At 25.4% G+C, this 24,544-nt stretch overlaps 1 protein-coding gene across 1 annotated transcript in view; it reads left to right on the top strand.

Moving 5' to 3' along the window:
- LOC129618647 (ubiquitin-like protein 3) overlaps positions 1–23,390 on the top strand; it is an 81,749-nt gene extending 58,359 nt beyond the window's left edge. Inside the window, exons 2-4 of the mRNA XM_055533527.1 lie at positions 21,235–21,343; positions 22,863–23,027; positions 23,127–23,390. Coding sequence (XP_055389502.1) covers positions 21,235–21,343; positions 22,863–23,027; positions 23,127–23,191 — 339 coding nt within the window. The 3' untranslated portion in view covers positions 23,192–23,390. The remainder of the gene's footprint in view (positions 1–21,234; positions 21,344–22,862; positions 23,028–23,126) is intronic.
- The last annotated feature ends 1,154 nt before the right edge of the window (positions 23,391–24,544 follow it).

Raw genomic sequence — 24,544 nt, 5'->3', positions numbered from 1 at the left:
AGAAGAAAAAGAAAATACTGATGAAGAAATAATAACAAAACGCACAAAATAATGATGGTAGTAACAAGTGATAGTTACTGTTATAGGAAAAGATTTAGGAGCGTAAAAATTTATTAGGTAACAAAGTGTTAAAGTGTTCAAGAAAATTATTGTATTGTTCATTATCACTGCTAGCAAAATATTTATTTTCCAAAAACCAAAAATATAAAATTAACTTAAGTAAAATTAATTCGCAAAAGTTGTTGTCAAAAATGGTTAGATTTAAAATAGTGCAAGAAAAATTAAAAAGGTAATGGTTGGTGGGGCTATAATTGAAATCATTATTTTTGAATTAAGCTATTTTGAAGTTTAAATTAAATTTTTGATATTGTGTCTAAATTTAACTGTACTTTCTAATTGATCAATATTTGCATTCCATTTACCTTTTCAAACTACTCATGAGTAGCAAAAACTGAGCACAACAATACACTACCTCGAACAAATTTTTTATTTCCTATTTCGCTCCTGGGAGGAGCAAAGCACTGGTATATGATATCGTTGAAGATTTGACCTCGAACAAATGCGCAAATAATATGTGCAGTAACGTTATTCTTTTCAGTAGATGATTTCGTACATTTACGGAGTTATTTTGATATTTAATTATACTATGCATTTGAAATGTCTTTTTTTTTATCAAATTGTTATTTGAACAATAAAGAAAAAAAGCTTTATTAAAAAAATGCTAATGCCAATTTAATTAAGGTTATGATTTACTCATTGCCGAAAAAAAACTGTTCAATTTACAAATTCGAATATTTGTTTATGTGTAGTTTAAACATGTAAATGGAACACAAATAATATTTTCGGAGAAAAAAATATCACAATGCAACCTTTAGACAATCAGTTTTAGTTTTGTCTGAAATATTTGCTATTTTTAAAGATTTTTTCAAATGGCATTTTCTTATATTCATAACTTTGTTTCTGGGTCTTCGTATTCAAATTTAAAAAGTGTAAATTGGACTTGAATTTTTGAATTTTTGAAGGCAAAAAAACTAATGCTAATGTTGTTTTTGTTTAACATCAAATTTTTTAATACACAGAACGAATTTCATAGAGCACGAATTAATGAGTATTTGACGTCGATTCATGAGAAATACCTCAAATTACTAATCTGCTTTCTTTTAATTATAAGAAGAAGCAAAAGCACAAATTCTAGTGACCGATAATTCAAAATTTTTTCAATAAGTAAATATACTAAGTTTCAAAAATTTCTCCAAATAAATGTTTCAACTTTTTTCCACAAAATTTATTTCATAAAAGTTTTTTGCACCATAAAAAGTAAATCTTATTAAATATACAAAATTATCATTTATTTTAATTAAAATAAATTTAAAAAGTAAAAAAATCACTTTTACTTATTTATTTACTTATTTGCTTGCATGTTTATACGTATGTGTGTGTATAAACGTAATTTCCAAATTAACACCCACTCAAGATCATTGAACGAAAAATTAAATAAAATAATAGTCATGACATGATAATTTATGAAGTATAGTAATGCAAATAACTGCATTAAAAAATTTTAAAGAAAAAAATAATAAATGAAAGCGAAATTTAAACAATTTATGCACACATACATCGTTACGTCTGACTCTTATTATTTTAACTACTTAATATTGCGCTTTGTCCTCAAAAAAAATAAATAAAATTTTTATTTGTCATTTAAAATTTAAAAATATAAGAACAAAGTAAAACAAAAATAAATAAAACAGAGAGCAAAAGAAGCAATACAATTTTCTTTAATTAATTCTGATTACAGAAGTTTATAAAACGTCATACTTCCGTCGTCTGCTGCCATAAAAACTCATCACAAAATGTTCAATACTCATTTGTATTTGCAATAATGTACACCGTCATATAAAACGACTAAGTGTCATAAGGCCAAATGAAAAATAGTAAATTTATATTAAGAAAAAACTTAATAAAAATTTTTTCATACCTTGGTTGAATTAAAGCAATTTGCTTAATAAGCAGGAAAAAAAAATTCTATTAATGAATTTGCGCCTCTGTTTTACTCGAATCTTCCGAATTAATCGTATTTCCATGTTTTATTATAATATCAGATAAGAAATAAGCTAGGCAATAGCAAAATGTGGTGACTATAGAGCAATTGGATCTTCTACCTGTTAACTGGTTCAATCACTTCCAAACTTGTAAACAAAGTTTTGACATTTGAGGCCTTATAATTTGTTTTTTTGTGAAATATCAAATTAAAAGTTCTAAATTTTTGTAACAAAAAACAATATCTAAATTTTTATGGTTATCAAACTGTCAAAACTATTTATAGTGAATAATTTTCACCCCACCAATCATTCAAATATTGTATAGATAGTCGTCACTCATTCATTTAGCTCATTTAACACAAAATAAATCTCGTTGATTGAAGAAATAAAGTGAGTCATAAGATTGTGCAATACTATTTTTTTTGCTAGAGATAAGTGTCATATAACAATTCATGGCATGTATGCATAAATGGTTGAAAAACAGAAAAAAATTATAATAAACTTTTTTGTTTCCGCTCAATTTTTATCAATTTTAAAAACATTCTTCTCTATTATGCTTCATTATGAAGACAATGACATTTGTAATATATTCAAAGCATAGAAGCTATAAATTTTCATTTCCAGTTTTTTTTTTCTTACTTTACTTATCATCTAAAAGTTCTAAAATTTAATTGCTTTTTAATCAGTTTTCTGAATTTTTTTGAGATTTTTGAATTTGAAGAAATCATTCCATAATGTTAAAGTTTTTAATGAAAATATGTGTATGAATCGAGAGCAGAGTGAAATTAAACGATTTTTTTTTATAAAGAATGCCCTCAATAATTTTGGTATTGTTTTATGGCTCGTTTAAGTATTTCATGTACTTAGAAAATACCAACCGTGAAAATTCATTATTTACCAATTTTCTAATAATGGAATCGTTTAAAAGCTTTCTTTAAAAATATTTTTGAGAAAAAAATCATTCTATTCTTTCTATTCAATGGGATTTAATTCTAATTCTTGTAAAATGTCTTAGATCTCACGTATTCATTTGTAAAATAAAACTTTAATAATTACAGTTTATAGGACAAAATAACAAGTATAGTTGATTTGTTTGTTTTAATCCTAGTTTGCTTATACTTAAGGCACTCTATTAAATAAACAGTACTACAAAAAAACAAATAAAACTCTATTAAAAAAGTTTTTGAGTTGTTAAATTTAGTTTTGTTGTTTTAAAAATAACTCACTGGTAAGCACAATTCAATCAGCCACATTATATGTTAGTCGCATTACTTGCCGCCATGGTTTGTTATTCAAAAATTATGTGGTTCTCAGAATAAAATCCATTTCGAAATTTGAAATTCTATAACCAAAACGAAAATACTTTCTAACAATATCCTATCACCTCAAGTGATACGGTTTACAGAACATCTTGCAACGATTCAAAAGAAAAATTTAGTCTTTAATATAAGAATTAGCAATTACTTTTTCTGAAGTCTGAAAAAATTAAAATTTTTATGGCATTCTCAAAATTTAATTAAATAAAACTGCTTTTAAATTCACCAACCAAGATCAGCAAACTGTTGATTAATGTTGAATTTTTTTGAATTCCTTAAAAAGAACGCTGCCAAATTACACTGCTGTCATTAGTCGCTCTGTTTTAGTCTTACTAATTAGTACCGTATATATTTTGATTGTTCACTATTTCCAAAAAATGACAACCAGTGTATGATATATAAAGGACATTCAGTTTCCTTTAGTACCCACATCTTTATTGCTCTCTGTTCTCTCAATCAATTTCTCAATTTTCTGGAATTGAAATTTACCATTTGAATGTCAGGTTTTTGCAATAAATTTCATTTATTATTTATTTATTTCAAACCAATAAATACACTTTCATTAAAAAAAGCAAAAACCTTGAATTTTGATTAAAGGTTTTGCGTCTACTAAAGAACTGCACACAAGTATATATAAATAACCGCGATATTAAGCATGATAGACACTTTTCCTTTTCTTTTGATTTAATGTACAAAATCAAAAAATAAATCCTTAAAACATAATTTTTAAAAAATTTTTTAAAAGTTCATGTGTGTGACTGTGTATGTGTATTATAAAAATGTTTTGAACATTTAAAAGCTTTCAAGGTTTGTTCTATATGTATCAAGAAAATTTAAAATTAGAAATTTGGTATTAAAAATAAGTGTACGCGAGAAAAACATTTTAAGACTTTGTATAGCAAGCATTTTCCTTTTCCTCCTTCCTTGTTTTCGGTTCGTCTAATAAACATAGAGTATTTTGCTGGAATCATATAATAAGTATCCTTTTTTTCTTCTGGTATTTTGTAAGGTCAAGAGATGAAGACATTTTTTATCTAATTATAGAATCCTTTTTTTTCTTTTTCGATTGAAAATAAATATTTAGGTATGGTATGCAAAAAAAAGGAGAAAATTAAAATAAAGAAGAAAATCGATTCATTATTCAATGGGGGGCTATATAGGGCATCTGAAGAAGGTTAGCACGAAACACATTATTATAATATTTATTATTAAAAGGGTCCTTATTTTTTTTTTTTTTTGGAAAATGTCAAATATATCAAAGTACCAGTGTATAACAGTTACAAATATATAACTTAAAGTATTTGTATAAATTACTTATTGAAAGGATAAAGTGATATAGATGTAATTCGTATTAACATGCACGTACATACATAAATGAAATCCGTCAGGATTTTCCTGTTTTTTATTATTAAAATAAATATCATGCTCTTAGTTCTTATGGAAACAGTTCTGTTGACTAAATGATTGAAAACTGACTTGGTTGAATTCGCATTATGGTTTTTGTAGAAGTTGTTTGAAAATTGAATTTAAGTCAGTAATAAAAACGTTTTTAGTTACATACTAAATGTCCATACATACTAAAAGTGAATAAGTCGAAAAATTTTAAAATTTGACTATTAAAATCATGTTTTTCAATCCTGTGTTACATGAAAGTTTAGTATAATCTTAAAATTGTAGTATTTATGTTGACGTTTATTTCACGGTACAAATGCAGGCTTTCTATTCAATTTGAAAAGTCAATATAGCTTGAAATTTGAATTTTAATTTTAGTGCTTGTATAAACGCCATACAAATGTTAATTTTCTTTTTATTTTGTGCAGAATGTACTAAAATGTACAATTTTCTAAAATAACTTTCAAACAGAAATTTTCGAATATATACTGTTACAAATTACGTCAGATTATTACTTATACCAAATATGTTTTACTTTGAGAAATTTCTTACACAAAGATAACAAGAACTATTTAGTAATAATCATTAAATCTTTACTTGTATAGTTGGTGACCTTGAATAGGACCTTTTCAACTTGTAAATTGTACGCCTCTGCATTACACCACCCATTTGTATTCATGTATTTTTAATATAAACCATTTGAGATTCTTATTATTGCTATTTAGTTATATTAAGTTATGTATACGTGGCAAGTATGTACATATATAATATATAAATACAGAAAAATCATTAAATATTTACATAAAATTATATAAGTATTTCAATACCTATTTTTAAAAATTTCCAACAATATTTAAATGGCTTTGTGTGTCCTTGTTCATCAACAAACAGAAAATAAGCGATTTATTTTAATTACATTGATGTTTAAATATATATGTATTTAAATATAAATGTAGTTGTTGCCATACATATGTTAATTTTTTAACAATATGCCAAAATACTAAAAGAATATTACGAAAATACCTTATAAAATATGATTTATGACCTTGATGAAAGTAAAGACTTAAAATAATTAATAATAATTTATTTAATAGTAAAATATAAATTCTAAATTAATCTGTTTTGTGATCTATTTGCGAAAGTCTTAGCTGGTAAACATATAAAATTAGCAAAAAAGCTTTATTTATGATCGGCGATTTTTTTTTCAAATTCAAAAGATAATTATTTTTTTTGGATCTTTGAAAACCTATCAAATTAGTTTTTTTGTGTCTTTACCACTATAATCAATTCAATCAATTTATCACAGCTCATTTGTAAATTCAAAATGCAGATATGTTAGTCGGAAGAGAGGTCGGAATCAAAGTAGAAATGTCAAAATAAATTTGAGTCCGATTTGAAAATTTATCTCGATATAAAAAAGCCTCTGAATCGAAATATGCCATTATTGAATTGATGTCATTTTATTTCATTATTGAATGGACATGAATGGACGATCGAAATTTAGAATCCGCTTCAAAACTTGAGCATGTAAATATAAAGTAAACAATTAGGTTAGTGAGGAGAAAATTTACGGAGGTACAAAAATTTTGATTTGTGATTTGTAATAACTATTGCATAACAGTTATCATTATTAATTTATGTGATAAATAATACTTACTTTACTCTTTCAAACCTGAATAATAAATTGACATTCTTTATCAATGATAAACACTTTTCACTTAAAGTGAAATGTAATTTTTTGATTTAAAATAAAACTTAGTTGCCAAGACGGATATAAAGAGTACCATAGGGTTAAAGTCATTTTTATATATGGAATAAGTATTGTTGAGGCATTAGAAGAAATTATGCCATAAAAAATGGAGAAAACAAAAAAAGAAGTTTGTTTAGTGTCTTTATTGTCTTCTTTTACTCTTCTAATTTTTATTACAGTATATGTTAATATTAAGAGCTAATTACACAATCTTCTAAAGTCTATGCTACTTAGTCTGCACTTAAATTTAATTTCGTTCAGACTAAAAGCAAAAACAAAAAGTACAAAAAGAAGGCGAAAAAAAATAAAGTCCTTTCATTTATGAAGTTTTTTTTTTATTTAAACACGTTTCTATAATAAAATATGCCAAACAAAAAAAAAAACTAAAAAAATGTCCTCGGAAATTTCTTTTCCACGCCAACATTTCTTTCCTTTATGATGAAAAAAAGAAAAGTATAGTAATGACAAGTTGGGAACATCTAATTTACTCATCCCCCTGAAATAGATAAAGAGAATTTAAGTAATTTCAATTTTTCTTTTATAACAAAAGAATATTGGAGAAACTGGAATAAAAAATTTAAAACGCAAAAAGCTTGTAATATTCTGACTCATTTAACTTATATAGAACATTTATTGATAGAAGATTTTCTATCTTTTCTATCTAAGAAAGAACTATTTTCTATAGATGATAGAGGAATTTTTATAAATGGCGGTGACAAAAATTCTTTTATCTATTGCAAGATTTCATTTTTTTTTATCATTAATTTTATTAGAAGTTTGTTTAGAATTCTTTGGAACACATTATCAGTCATTTCGCTTAAAAAAATAGAAATTGTATAAGATTTTTTCCATTTTTTTAAAAGGAATTTAATTTGTCATTTTTTTTTATCTTTCTTCTATTTTATTTAAATATGTATATTGAGTTTTTAATATACAGTAACTTAACATAAAAATGATCTACCTTTGAATTTTAAATTCATCCCTTAAATTATACAACCAAAAAACTAAAATTAAGAAAAGTAAGAAAAAATTCAATAACAAGAAAATTGTTACTATATTTGGGAAGGGAAAAGACTGAAAATGCCGTTCGAATTCACTTGAATAATACTTGCCTCCACATCATTGAAAATCTGTTTGCCTGACTAAAGGTTTTCGTACAAAATATTGATGCTACATTATTTTATTCTTAATATTTTTTTTTTGATAATAAGTATTGGATCATTTTCACGTTAAGTCACTGTACATACATGTAAGAAAATTGCTTTATTCCTATTTACTTTTTTATTTTAACTTTTTAATAAAATTTAATTTCTAATATTATCCAAAGATTTAGGATGTTAAAGGATGATAAAAAATTTTCATAAGGAAATTGAAAAATTATATAAGCATATGTAATATCATATGTAATAATCATATGTAATAATTATATTTGATACGAATTTTATGAAACTAAAAACTTTTTAATAACTTTAAAGCCATACGAAAACTTAAATTATAAATTTTATTATTTGGACATTGTAATAATAAATTATTTTTTAATCTATATAAGTATAGGTATTGCCGTTCTTGCAGTTCTCATATAAGTAAGTAAAGTAAGTAAGAGAGGGGGCTCCGCCCGTACACCCGCGCAATAGCCCATGAACTAGGCCAACAGAAAAAGGCCCATTGGAAACCCCCAGAAACACCTAACACCCAACAACCTTCATGCAGTTCGACACACAAGACCCCCTATCCAAACCAGCCAATCTCCCTGGCGAAGTCCAAAAGCCGCCCTAGAGACATCTCAGAAAAGTCCCCCAGGTCATCCAAAAAATAAGCCCCCAAGATACGCCTTCTCTTTCACAACAGAAACGGACAGGCATAGAGGACATGCTCTACATCCTCCACCTCCGCAACATCCCGGCACCCACGAATACATCCGTCATAGCAACGCCAAGCCTCCTGACCATTTTCCCCAAAAGGCAATGCCCCGTCAGGACCCCAACCAGTGTGCTGAGTTCTCATGTAAAAACTGACATTAAAATGTTAAATATTGTTGATAATACCATACTTTATTTGAATATTTGAGCACAATCTCAAATTATTGCCTAAAAACTGCTTAAAATTACATACACAAAGAAAGGACTTTTTGTAAGTCTAGTACATATTTGCAATACTTATAGGATTTTTACTCAATGTGTTAAACTCAAGTTGTTATGTTTGAAGTAAACAAAAGCAAGAAGCTATTAACAAAAGGCAGTTAGACCCTGAATGTTTGGTTTGATAACACAATACGTGTGTAAATCAAGAAAACGCATTTTAATTTTTTTTAATTTTTTTTTAATAAAAGAAAATTTATTTTTTATTTTAGTCGTTTAAGAACAGCAAAAGTTATTAAACCAATTTTTTTTAATCAATTGATAACGACATTTATAGGAAAACGCGATTACAATAAAGAGCGGTAACAGAAGGAGAAAAAATAATCATCATCTAAAGAAACAGGGTCTAAATGCATCATCTTTTATAGGCATATTAAATCATAAAAACGAAAATGTCATCAAATCAATTGTTTGTATTTGTTTCTCTTTTTATGTTATGTGTATAGTGTCTTATAGTTAGCTAGTAGCGAATTGCTTCGTGGGATAGAAAATAATTTATTACATGGCGACAAAATTACTTTAAAAAAAGCGCTTTTATAAAAAAAGAAAAAAGAAAAATTCGAAAAAAATATGAGATTAATAGTGAAAATTCTAAAAAAACGACGTCTACAGAATGACATAATTAGCATATAAAGTTAATCAATCGTGCATAAATCTGGGTTAAATAACATGTTCTGACATCTATGTATGTATGTATTTAAATAAAAGAATATGACATTCAAACTTACAGTAATTTATGCATACATACATAGTTATATATAGATATAATCGTACATATTTGTATATAATTTTATATGTATTTTAGCAATTACTTCATTGTATTAGAATTTAAAAGGAAATTGAAGACGGGCGCGCCCTCACATAGTAAATAGAAAAAAAAAGTTGTTTTTTGATCGGTAAAATTTGTACACGTACGCATGTAGTCGTGGATGTACATATGTATGTATTACATACCAAACTATTTATCTATATTGCGAAGGGCGATCTCTCTTTAAATAGAGATTTCATTAATTTGCATACACATTAATGCACATAATAAGGTATGTATGTTTGTATAACGGAAAAAAAAAATCGTCAACATTATGTGTTAGAAAATATCGTAATAAAATAAAAGCGAAATAATTGTGTATGCAAGGTAGTTGCAGATAGTTTCTATACCAAAAAATGTTCGACAGCTAAAGAACTAGGCTGAAAAAAAAGATAACGGACTTTTCCTACATATAAAAAATTTTTGAAATTTTTTTATATAAAACTCAAAATTTCTCGAAAATATTTGTTATTTTTTGTGTTTTTCGATGAGCTACGATGAGAACTAAAAGTTATATATAACATTTTCCTCTGTCCTTCATAGTTTGTCCAGTAAAACGTGTTTAATGTATTTAAAAACATGCAAAAAATGCATTTTTCATAGAAACAACATTCAGAAATATTTTTAGCACTTTTCCAAAAAATTTTTGAAAAAAAGTGCTTATTAGTTTCACTCTATCCGTCTCCCGTCCGCCCGTGAACATGTTTACAGCCCTCTACATGCTATACACCCCAAAACCCTAAAAATGCTATACAAACCAAAACCCATTTTTTAACTATTTATTGCAGTGAAACCATAAGCATTTACAAATATTGCAAAGGCAGTGGCTTACTTCTCCTATCGCGGCATACTATAGTTAAACTTTAAAAAAACAAAATGACCGTTCAAATTTACCATTATCTAACATCCGTTTTATTCAAATTTTTGATGTCGTTTTTCTTCTAGACCCCATGTTTTGGGAGCTTGAAGTTTTAGCAGCTTTTAGACATTAACAAAAAGTTGATTTCGTTAGAAGAAAATTTTTTTCCATCTCCACCTCCTCTCAAGTTATCGCCTCTTGAAAATTGTAAAATTTGAATTTTTGGCGCCTTATTTCCGCATTCTTCCGAAACCGCAAGTTTTTTCAAATTTCTATAAACGCAAAAAGCTAACGATGAATTCCATGACATTAAAAAATATAATTCTTTTTCTTAACTCATACAATTAATCCTTAAAATCGAGCATTATGTTAACCCCTCTTTATACTAATTTTTGCTTTATTTCAAAGACTGTATATGTCATTCATCCTAGTATACGGAATTCTAGAAATAGTTTCGTATATGAATGAAAATAATTTTAATAGTGTGGTAGGTATTAAAATTCAGTGTTGCAGTATTTAAAGCAATATTTTCACTTGTTGAAGGGAAAAGTGCTTCAATACAAACCATTGGTTTAACCCAACTTTATTTTCGTTTAATATGTATAATTTAGAATTTGTATAAAGTGTATGAAGTTAGTTCATGCCCAATGCCAAAGTTTTCACTTTCATATGTATTTATCTATATGCTGTAAGAATATTTACCGTTGCCAATGTTTTCGTTGATTTGAAAAAAAATTTTCATTAAGTTTGGGAATTTCCCACAATATTTAATAATAAAATAAATGGATATGTACATACTATGTATGTATTGGAAAAAATACAAGTATTGATTATTTGTAATACAAACAAATTTTACCAAGAACAACTAAAATTAGTTAACACAAATGAAAATTAATAACGACTACAATAATGATATTATTACAGCATTAATTATAATTATAAAATTGTTAAAAATTGTTATAACTATTGGGGGTTTCCACAGATTTGTTTATTAGTGCTAGAAAAAAGGTGAAAAGGAAAAAAGAAAAATAAATTTTCTTCCAAATTGAATGACCGATGAGAAATTTTCGGTGTAAATTTTCAATGTACTTACTAACTGGCGAACTTTTCAGGAAATTGCAATGGCAAAAAGCGAAACTCTACATAAAGCCAAATTTAGATTTTTCGAGGAATGTTAATTAAAAATTTAGTTGGGTCCTCAAATAATATAGTCAACTAAAAAAATTATATTCAATATTATATAGCTTTATACACATTGCGTTAAACATTTATACATATTAACTAATTGCCATATTTCAATAATATCTAATATATTCAATAATTCAATATATTCCATAATTCCAATAATATTAAAAAATACCAGCAAAATAAATAGTATAACCTTAAATATTTAATAAAAAACTGCGGTAGGCTCGTCACCTAGGTAGTATTACTAAATGACGTAAGAAACTGGTGTTCATGGTTATCTACAATATCGTGCACCAGCCCTGTGCTCCTCTCAGGAGCGAGGTAGAAATAAAAAAAAATAAAAAATGTTGGGTCTTCAAAATTGTAAGGAAGTTGTAAAACACATTTTCATAATCTTCTGCAACACTAAACTAGACGATATACTTTGCGGTCGGTTAAGTGCTGACCACATCAGATTTTTTTGAATTATTTGAGCGTTTAATACCTTGCTTGGATGTTTAAGTTTTTTTTTTTTTTACATAAACACTACACGTAATTATTACGCTTTCATTGCATTGTTCGGGAATTTTGTCGTACAATTGGTATTGAATTATATTATTAAAAAAACCAAAAATATATGATATTCTCTTATACTGTCGTGCAATTGTTTAACCTACATGTAATTGTTTTTTTTTTGATAAATCACATAAACTTGTAGTTAAACTTGTAAATGATTATAGTTAATCATAGCCTTTTAAAAAATTTTTAATTAACAATGATGAATTTTTAAGCGATTAATCACGACGTTGTCAAAAATAACATATTGTAAACATGTGTGCATACATATTTGTAATTATATCTACACATTTACATAAATGTAAGTACATATATGTATATACTTATAAGTAATGAAGAACACACTTTAAGGATCAAAATGCTTTAGGCTTAAACTTATTAGTTTTCTTGACGAAAGAGAAAAGATTTTGTTTGATAGAAATATGACTCGACCATACTTTTCACATTTGGTTATATATTTTTAGCCATAGAAACTGTCAAATTTTTTTTTAAGTTTTTTGGCTTAAAAAATTCAACGATTTTTTTACTGAGTTATTTAGAAACCAAACGTATGTTAAGACCATAAATATATCACAGATGGAAGATGGAAAGCCAATGCAATGTGAAGTGTTGGTGTAGGAACAGTGTTTTGGGAGGTGTTTGAAGAAACAACATTGATGATTTTTAAGTTTGAAAATAAATAATACATGTATGTTCATGTAAAGTAAAGAGATCAAACTTTGTAAAGTCATGCAAGATTCGAATGCCTGCAGCAAAATATTTGTATGTACACGTATGTATAGATGTATTTGTATGTGTTGATGAATAAGTAATATCAATTCCGTGTCGGTAAATATTATAAGTATTAGTATCAATGTAATTATCATAAAATGAAAGTGGAAATGAATATAGTGTATTAATATAAAGTATTTATAAACCTCAGCTGTACAGCTACAAAAAATATCAATATACAAAGATGCCGCAACATCCATTTTGCCAACGCAATTGCAAAGCTTGCACAAATACAGCACTTGCAAGCAATGCTTATAAAACAGTCTTGAGGCTTGACAAAAAAATTGCATTCGTTACAATATGAATTTTGGATCATAATTTTGAATTTTTATTAGATGTCATCAATTATTTTATTGTATCATTTGTTTTTGATACTCGTAATTTCATTCTTTAAAATAAAAAACAAAATATAGGGGCTGAATTGAATAAAATTGTTATGTACTTTGACAGTTGAAGAAACGCAAACCAAATGCAAACATAAAAAAATTATTTGTGCTATTAACACTTTTTTTCCATTTGCAAAAAGTAAACTTTACAACTTTGATCTCATAACATTATCAAGTGTTTTAGCTAGTTTTATGTTTTCTTTTGCAAAATGTATGCCACGAATGTAGTTCAAAATTTGACAACTGTAAAATCTTGTTTAATTACGACAAGTAAAATATAATCAAGATACAAAGCAATAATTCAATAAAGTTGGGTCAAACCAATGGTTTGTATTGTAGCACTTTTCCCTTCAACAAGTGAAAATTCTGCTTTTAAATGCAGTCTATGTATACCTATCACACTATTAAAATTATTTTCATTCATGTACAAAGCTATTTCTAGGATTGCATACATTTAGAATGATGCATACATGCAGTCTTTGAAATAAAGCAAAAATTAATATAAAGAGGGGTTAACATAATGCTCGATTTTAAGGGTTAATTGTGTGAGTTAAGAAAAATAATTATATTTTTTAATGTCATGGAGTTTACCGTTAGCTTTTTGCGTTTATAGAAATTTGAAAAAGCTTGCGGTTTCGGAACTATAAGGTGTCGAAAATTCAAATTTTACAAAATTCAAGAGGCAATAACTTGTGAGGGGATGGAGATGCAAAAAAATTTTCTTTTAACGAAATGAATTATTTTTTAATGTCTAAAAGCCCCTAAAATTTCAAGCTTCTACAGGGTGGGGTCTAGAAGAAAAACGAAATCAAAAATTTGGAAAAAAGGGATTTTAGATAACGGTAAATTTGAACGGCCATTTTGTTGTTTTAAAGTTTAACTATAGTATACCGCGCTAGGGGAAGCAAGCCACTGCCTTTTTGCGTTTGCAAAATTTCAAAAATGCTTATGGTTTCAATGCAACAAATAGTTGAAAAAGGCCATTTTTAGGGTTTTGGGGAGGTATAACTTCTAGAGGTGGTGAGATAGGTAAAAATTTTGTTCTACAGAAATAAGTTTCTAGTAAAGATCTATGTACATACAAATGTACATCTATGTACATTTCAGCTTTCTATCTTCAAGGGTGTAGAAGTTTTGTAAACAGACACACGGACGGACGGACGGACGGACGGTCGGACGGACGGACGGACGGACAGAGTGATACTAATAAGCACTTTTTTTCAAATTTTTTTTGGAAAAGTGCTAAAAATGGAAAATTCAAAATTTTGTATTATGAGAAAACTACAACAGCAACTTAAAAATATTACAACCTTTGAATACAATCTAGTTTGAAATTGCGTCTTTATTTCATGCACCCATAATTTAATTACATTGACGGCTGTCAAATTTTGAAATGAATCTTTTCGTCCTAATTATGTTTAGCTTGCATAACTATTATAGAATTAAAGCTTATCTATTATAGAATTAATCAATTTATAGGTTAGTTTTACAAAATTCTTAACAAAGTTTTGGAATCGATTAGGAGTATTTTATAAATTTTATTGACAAATAATCAAATGAATTTCAATTAAAAAGGGGCAAAAATATTACTCATAAATCATAATCAATTGTTTTGCTAATTTATTTTTTTTTAATTAATTTCCATATAGATATGTGATATGTACGTGCAATATAAGTAAATGTAGACAATATGAATCATATGTATGTTAAAATTGAGTGAAAAATTTAATTAAATGTTTACATTTACACAAAATGACTTTTTCAAATAGATAAATCATAACCGCACTAATGAGGTAATTAAACGAAAATGGAAAAGCAAGCCCTCTATAACACTTGAAAAGAAAAAAAAGAAAAAAAGTAGTAAAACTTTGAAGTATCCGCGATTATTTTTATTTTGTTTTCTTTTAAGTATTCGCGTTTATTTTTGAAAATAGAAAGGAGGCATTAAGACTAAGGCTTATTTGAAATGTTCACGTGTTACAAACATGCCTATACATACATTATGTATGTAAATACAAATATTATAAGTATTTAAGTAAGTACATACACTTGTATTGTAAATAAATTGATGAATTGTAAAAGAGAACACGAAATTCGTATGGTAATAGAAAAGGAAAAGTATAAAGAACAATAAAAATGTACTTATAGTTAGATGTCACGCAATTTGACAAGGCTAAACATTCTTTTACAAAACAAAAAAAAAACAAGTACAAAAAATTAAACGTTTATTTTCATGTTCTCTTTCGTAAAAAAAATTACAATTTGTCTGTCTTTTTCGATTTTCTTTCTATAAAATTCTTAGTCAAATATTAGAATTTTTAATACTTAATCACTCAAGTACTTATTGTGGCACTTACGCAAGATTTAATCCATGTGCCTGACATGTTTTCATTATTGAAAATTCGAAATATTTTTAACAATTGCACGTTGATTTTTTAGTTCAGCCAAATGATTTATACCTTCATATACTTAATTTTAAACAGAAAAAGCTGTAGTATTAAGAAATATGGTGAAAGTTAAAAATGTTAAAATAAATATTTAACACGAATACATTTATAAACTAACAACCTTTCCTTTAAAATTTTGTTTTTAGATTTCACACTCATCAATTTGAGAATTAAAACTCAATAGATACTATTTTTTCTATAAATACATAGTATATACACTTATGTGATACTGTTAGTCCTTGTCTTAGTCTGGTCGTCTACGTGAATTTCATGCACTAGGCCAGCAATTTTATGGTTCGACAATTCGCTGGCCAATAAAAAATTCGAAATAAAATAAGAATCGCAAATTACTTTTCAAAATCAATCAATATAAATAGCGAGCCCGAAGCACTACACCAAAGATGCTTGCGGCAGCTCCTTCCTTGTGAAAGAAGGCATCCAAGAAATGTCTATAATTCCATATTACCGGCGCACAGGCACAGTGAAAATGTTTTACGTCCTCCATCATGTGATCTTACATAATTTTTATGTGGTTAAGATATAGTTACTCTTATAGTATAAAATTCAACATGAACCAATCTTCCGAAATTAAAATACAGCTGTCAATTAATGCTACAAAAAAAACATGCAATCTATATAACAATTCTGTTTTTTCACTTTACCTTTTTTTCTACAAAATTTATGTAACTAATTTAAATACATATGTATATATATAAATATGTAAGTACTTAATAAATTGAAAATTTAGACAAATTTTATAATTACAAAGGATTTTTTATTTTACTCCCACAAAAGTTTGTACAAAACACAAAAAAAAAAAAAATGATTTTCCGACAACAAAACTCAGCATATGGTCAAACGGATTTTGTGTTAAGCGGATACAATTTTTTTTCTTTAATTTTGCAAAAAAAAAAAATGCTTACAAAATATAAAAACCTGATGATTTCAAGGATTTTTGGTACCCTAATTACATTATTTATTAGACATAAATAAGTTGTAAATTTTTATTTTACGAAAATTTTGTAATTCAGGGTTAAAAAATTGATGAAAGTGTGTGCTGTGAGATTCAAGAATAAAAAAAATACGATTAAATATCAATAAAGAATTTGTCAGTTTTTTATTCTACAATAATTTAATTAGTAAGTAAATCATTGAAAAACGGAACAAATTTTGTCAATTGTTTTACATATTCAATGAGCAATTTTATAGGCTAAGGTTAAATACTTATCCAATGTTAAGGTTCTTAGTAACAACTTAAATAGAATATATATTTTGTGTATCGCTTCTTTTTAGGTATTTCATTTTATTTAAACTTCACATATTATTTTAGAAAAGTAATTAAATAAATTCCGGTTAAAAAAAACATGTGTTATACATGTACGCCTTTAAAAAAAATAAATTTAAATATTTGATAAAAGTATTTTTATGAATTTCGTTATGGCACTTTCTTAAAACCTTCGTACTTAAGTATTATCCGAAAACTTTAAATTTACACTACATATATATATACTCATTTGAATACACACACAATTAACTTTAAAATTTGATATGTATTTGATTAGTAATTAATTTTCGAGAATCATAATTACTGAAGAATACTAAAATGAAATAAACAACTTTTTTTACAAGCTAAAAATTTTTTATACGGTTGTTTTAGTAAATTGATTTTATTTTGTAGTATTCTTCATACTGTACGAAAGTTATCAGAAAAGTGTATTCTAAGCGACATTTTAAATACTTTTCAGAAAAGCGATTTAAACTTCTTTTGAAATTCTGTCTTTTGAAATTCTGACATATACGACAAAATATACGAATAGAAATCGAACTATTGTATAAAACCCGTTTTTTATAAGAAAATATAAAACTTAAATAAATTTGGATTCAAAAAAAATTATTATAACTTTGGCAGAGATTTTCACATCATTAAAAAAATATCTGATCATGATAATAAAATCTGATGAGTGAAAAAATCAATTTTACTCAAAAGTGGACGAAAAACAGTTTTAATTTAAAGCGATTGGACAATCACTTTCAATTCGAAAGAAATATTAATCTGCATATAACAATTTTTCCATAAATTCATTATTGTAATAATTTCAGGTTAAAAGGTTTTATTGATTTATCCAACTTTCTTAGAAATATCATTTTTATTAATTAACAATTACATACTAAGTACTAATTTATTCGCTCTTTGAAAAATTTACTAATATAAAGAACATTTAAAAAAATCAAATTAAGTAAATTTTGTAATTTAACTTTTAACCTTTCCAAGTGTTTTATTAATATATTTTACAGACATGCATAAAACATACAGCAATATTGTTCGCCTGTATGTATTGTGTTAACAATACCATTTGAATTCATAAAAATTTGCAATATTTTTACAGGGGTTTTCAGTAAAACGAAATATTTTTTAATAAAATACACCGTCATCTTCATTGTTTACATGATGTTTTATTTAATGATTAAAATTTGTTGATGGTTTGCCGGAAATTAATGTTAATTATTGGAAAAGATTTTGTTATACTTTAAATAATATAACATTTTAAAAAAGCATTGAAACTGCAAAATAATAAAATCAATATAATTTTCATTTTTCACCCATACTTCAATAAGTTATGTGCTATTTGATTTTTACCGACCGTATTGTGTAAACAATAGGTAGGTTATGTGATGGCAACAAATTTTGCATATCGAGTTTTCGGTGGGAATGCACTTCTCCATAGTAGGGAAGTGTAAGTAAACTATTTTTAGCAACCTGTCGGTCTGTCGGTCTGTGTGTGCACGCGTGTATCTCAAGTTCTGCTGAACCGATTTTGATGAAATTTTATATGTAAGTTTATTTCCACCATGGCACGGATTGATCAACTTTTGGGATATATCAGGCCTCGTGAACTGCACTTTTTAGCGGGCCTGTTTTACAGTTTTGAACATTTTGAAGAAAGTATTCAACCGATTTACTTGAAATTTCATATATAAGCTTTCAGAAAGCTTCAACTTCAAGAAATCAGGCATCAGCAACTGGACGTTTACTACGGGCCAAATATACATTTTTGCGTATATAAAGGGAAATAATTGACCGATTTCATTGAAATTTAATGTATGAATTCCTCGTATTAAAACAGTGAACATATAAATTTTTTGGAAAGATCAGGGCTCGAAAACTGATTTGCGGGCCGATTTTACATTTTTCACCATATCTACGGAACGAATTGATGGAATTTCTTGAAATTTAATATTTGAGTTCTGGTTAACTGGCGAGCATTTCAGGGAATTCGGGTAGCACAAAGCGAAACTCTACTAACAGCCAAATTTACATTTTTCTAGGTATGTTAACTATAAGCTTACTAATGTCCTAAAAATTGAAAGGAAGTATTTAAAAGACATTTTTATAATATTCTGTAACCCTTTCACTTAACTAGACAATATACAATGCGGTCGGTTATGTGCTGACCACATCAGATTTTTTTTTGTTATTTGTTCATCATTATGATTTGCAACAATTTTATTTATAATTTTTAGATATGCATGGATGTATGTATGTAGATGTTTACTTTTTCATATTTATAAATAAGTACACGTAGAAGTTTTTATATAAATAGGAATATTTTACAAATATGTATATTAAAAGTTAATAGTTTACCCCCATGATAAAGTGGGGTAAACCTTCTGCCATGAGTTATATTGCATATTTGAAAAAAAATTTACCAATTATTGTAGTAATCGTAAAAGTTTTAATTGTTTTTTGACAGATTGTAAAATAATTTTAACAGCAAATATGTATATAAAAACTTACTTTTGTCGTTGTCAAAAAAATCATGTTTACTTGTTGGCGCATTAAAAAAAAAACATAAAGATGCAGAAAGAGACATAATTTTTTTTAGCCAGTCGTCTGAACTTTAACACAAAACAATGTTATTGAATCGACATATATACTTACGTATATATATTGCAATAACGATAACCAATTATGTGTGTAAATATGTTTTGTATATGTGAATAGTTATACAGTTCATATGTAAATGACCTACTTCCCTCTTTAACAATGGAAAAAGTGTACATGCATATTTATTATTGAAAATAGAAGTCATACTTATTTATAATTCTTAGTTCAAATGCAATCATTTGACATTTGACTGACGTTTAAAACTAAAACTAAGAAAAAAAAACAACAAATAAAAAGACACAATCTGTTTTTTTAATTAAATTTTAATTTATTATTTCCAATGTGGAATTCATTTTAGAGATATTTGATGTTAATGAAAATTTAAAATTCATTTACAAGTAAAAATTTTAAATTTAATGTGTGTATAAAAAAGTAAAAACAAGTGGTTCGAAATCACAATCTAAGTTACTGTTACATGGTATTTTTCAGAATTACATATTATGCACTTATTTTCAATTTTTCTGTTGTACTTATAAATTTTTGGTGCCAACAATTTGCTGATGAAACTAGAAATAACTACTTATATAATTGTAGCGAACAAAGTTTCATTAAAAAATTTAAGAATGTACTTACTTATTTATTTATTAATATTCAAAAAATTTAGGTAAAATTTTAAATTAATGAATAAATTACTTTAAATAAAATAACATTTTTACCTATGCTTTAGTGTTAATTTCTAATAGAATACATCAACGTCCCATATTACAAATAATTATAATTCATAAATCGTACTTCAAAATACCATCAATCTCTTTTGAAGGCACATCAATCAATTCATTTTCAATTTTATAACGAAATCGACTACATACTACTATCATTCTATAAGCAAATTACCATGGTGTTACATTTCAATAAATTATTAGTTCAAAAAATAAATAAAAAATCAATTCTGAATATTGTAATTTAACAATTATAATTCAAAATTCGTATCAACCTGAAAAACATATTTTTTTTGTATTGTACGCGACACAAAATTCCTTACAAAATAATAAATTTTTAATTCGAAATTATTTATTTGTTTTTGACCTTTTCCTTTTTTTAAATAAAATTAGTATCCTTTTTCTACATTCCGTTGTTCTAATATTATTTGATGAGAAATTCTATAAGTAATATGTAAGTAGGTTTTAGGAAAAATTTAGTTTTTCATAAATTACTAGATAATTACTAGACAATTACCTGGAGCTTGCAAATTAATTTCTCTCTCAATATATTTTAATTATACAAAGCTGCCATCTTTTAATTTATAAGAACTTAAAATGCTGTCAGAGATGTAAAGTTTTCTGAAATAAGTAATAACTATGCAAAGAGCAGAAGTTCGATAAATAAAAGCATTACATTGATTAATTTTATAGAAAATTTTGATTCATTTTTTAAATTATAATTATAAAAAATTTGCAAAATTGTTTACAAAATTTGAAATTCGTAAGGAAATATTAAAATTATGTAAAAAAAATCTATCGACTGTTTTCTAATCTATTCAATTGTATAACAAGATTTATACATACATACGAGTAATATATATGTATGTGTGTACATAAAAATATATTAATTTGCGTCGTAAATTAAATTTGAATTAAAATCATTTAAAATTAATTAAATTTTTTTTATTAATTAATTGTTTTTTTTTTTCTTTTAGATAAATCTTCGTCTTATTCTCGTTAGTGGAAAAACAAAGGAATTTTTATTTAGTCCATCTGATAGCGCTGGTGATATTGCACAAACAGTATTTGAAAATTGGCCAGATGGTAAGAAAAATTGATAAATTTGGTAGTAATAAATCTTAAAAAAATTTGTCAAATATTTAAGTGAGTGTGTGTTTTTTGTTGTATAAGTGTTTCTTTTGCATTTTAAGCTCCAATTAGTAAATTAACATTAATACTGATTATTTGAAAACTTCAGAAGTTCATAACGACTTCGCAAAAATTTAATTGGACTTAACAGTAATCTTAAATAAAGTTACGTTTTTATAAAAATTACTCGTATACGATTTGTTTAGCTATTTTTGCATAAACTGATATGGTCCTATATTTATTTTTTTTGAGTTTTGTATTTCATACATACATAAAATAAAATTAAATTAAATTTGTTCCTTCTATCAGCACACAAGCTCTGTAAAATGTATACTGTAATTATTTGACTTATTATCTGCCAATTATTATGTACATATTTGTTTTACACATTTTGTAAACAGCAACTACGTACATAAAAACGCACTTATACTAAAATTTGATATTTTTGTTTTAACATGGCCAGATAAGAGGCACTTATCAATATCAAAAAGTGAATGCCAGTTTTTAGTATTTTTTTTTGAGCGCAAAATCATAAGAATTTTTTTTTAAATATAATTTTGTTATTTATGAGTTTCAAAATGTACATGTTTATTGTAAACAGTCAAAAAGCTAAAAAAAATATTAGATAAAAAAAGGTCAGATTTGAAATTCATAAAATTTCATTGTTCTATTAAATCTTATAAGTATACTTATTAACAAAATAACTTCATATTTGTTACTTACTTTAATATTTTAATTAAACTTGATAATTAAGATTGATAGAGTTGGTTTGGTTTCGTCTAAGAATGGCATTTTGATTCAATCTGTAATGTGTATTATTTGAATTTTAGAAATAACTAGATACATATACATATTATATGTATATGTATCAATTAATTTTATAACAGTTTAGGCGTGGCAATTAAATTTATGCATTGAAAATTTGATAAATAGCATTAGATAACTTATCCATATGCCTATAGTGTTTAAATATTTTAAATAGTTAAAATTTAGCTGTTATTTAATTCTCTTATTTACATTTTAGTTGAAACATTTTATATATATTAAATCATAATTGACTGTAATATATCAGAAGTAGAGTGATTTAACTCACATTTAAGTTTTATTGCTTCTTTTGAGACTTTGACATTTCATTAAATTTTTGTAACTTCATGGAGCCAAAGTATCCTAATCAACAGAGAGGTTAGGCTATTTTGATTTTTTAAAAAATTTAAAATAACAAAAAGCCCAAACACATTTTCTATACTAAAAAAAAAATCGGGAAAAAATATTTTTGGCAAAATAAAATAAATATTAGTGATTCCACATGTATCACAAATAACGGTAAAAACTCGCTTTTGTATCTAAATTAAGCCACTCAATTAATCTTTATGAATTACATCATCTCTCTATAGAAAATTTAAAGAATATAAATATCTTTTGAAAATTTAATATTTTAATAATTTTCTTTATTAAATGTTAATTTATTTTTTAGATTGGGAATCTGAGCTTGTTTCTAAAGCTGAAATTCTTCGTCTTATATATCAAGGTAGATTTTTACATTGCAACGTAACGTTAGGTGCATTAGGACTTCCACTTGGCAAAACAACTGTTATGCATTTAGTTCCAAGAGATAATTTGCCTGAGCCTAATTCTCAAGGTAAAAATTTTTGAATAATTAAAATAAAAATTAATAATGTAATTCGATTAATTAAAATCATTTTTATTAAAATTTCTAATTTAAATATTTTATTTTTAGATCAAAGGCAAAAAAGTAAAGGTGGTTCTAGTAGATGCTGTTCAACGGCCTGTTGTATTTTGTAACTAGATCTTATAGTAAATTGATTAATGAATTATTATTATAATTATTATTATTACTATTATAATACAATAAATTCTTTATATAAAACATAAAAAAAAAATTTACTATTTAAAAAAAAAATATTTATTTTAGAAAATCAAATAAAAACGAATGATATAATTAAAAAAAAATATATAAGTATGAATATATATATGTATATAATTATTTAAACTAAATTCTGAAATATACATATATATATAAATATATATATATATATATATATATCTAATTACATTATATTTATACATAGAAAAACTTAATGAAAATAATGTAAACGTGTAAGAAAAAATATAAATGGTGATTAGCATTATAATTATATGATTATATTACAAGAAAGGAAAATAATAACGCAACCCAAAACTAAAAATAATTAAAAGCTGATAAAATATTTAAGAAAGGATTCAAGAAATTTATAAAAAAAAATAGAAGAAAAATTAAATCAAATAAAAACTGAAATGAACATAAACTTATTTTCAATATAAATGCATATAGAATATAATGTAATAACTTCATATATATATATACAGTTGAAAAATGAAAAAAAAAATCATATTATAAATATAAAAACATATAAAATCTTAAATGAAGTTATAAAATATAATAAATACAAATAATTGAAGTTAAAACAAGCAAATTAGTTAAAACAGAAATGAAAAAAGGAAAAAAAAACACAATTAACAGCGTTTACATCAATTAATTTACATTTTAAATGATTAAGATGTAAATTTAACGATTTTAAATTGTAATCTCAAAAAATAAATATATTAAAAAGGAAAAAAAAAACAAATACAAGCTTTAGTAAATATTTAAAAATAAAAATGAGAATAAATAAATTCTAATGAAATTTTAAGAAAATTATAGAATTGAGAAATTGTACTTTTTTTAAATATTAATTTGAAAATATATTTTAAATTGTTTTATTCTATTCAATTGAACAATATAATTAAAAAAAAATGTTATACACAAATTAATACATTCTTAAATTTTAGTGTTTATTTTAAATGTTCAAAATTTTTGCAAAATTTTAAGGCAAATTTGCTTTTTAGTAAACTATATAACAAAATGTAAATTCACCAATTTCTTGTAGTAGAAATTTATTAACAAAAAACAAATTTATTGTTAAAGTACATAAAAATAGTTATCTCATACATACATACATAAATATAAATAACAGTATTTAAAATATAATTACATCTGATAAAATCTCATGATTTTCCTAACAAATGCAAAGTTTTTACATAAACACAAAAAATAAAATTCCCTAACTAAACATTAATTTTACAATACAGATTATGATTTTATTTATTATTGTTATT

The sequence above is a fragment of the Condylostylus longicornis genome, unplaced genomic scaffold, assembly GCF_029603195.1.
Source record: "Condylostylus longicornis isolate FDR11 unplaced genomic scaffold, ASM2960319v2 ptg000010l, whole genome shotgun sequence".
Taxonomy (NCBI): domain Eukaryota; kingdom Metazoa; phylum Arthropoda; class Insecta; order Diptera; family Dolichopodidae; genus Condylostylus; species Condylostylus longicornis.
This window is presented reverse-complemented; position numbering and strand designations above follow the sequence as displayed.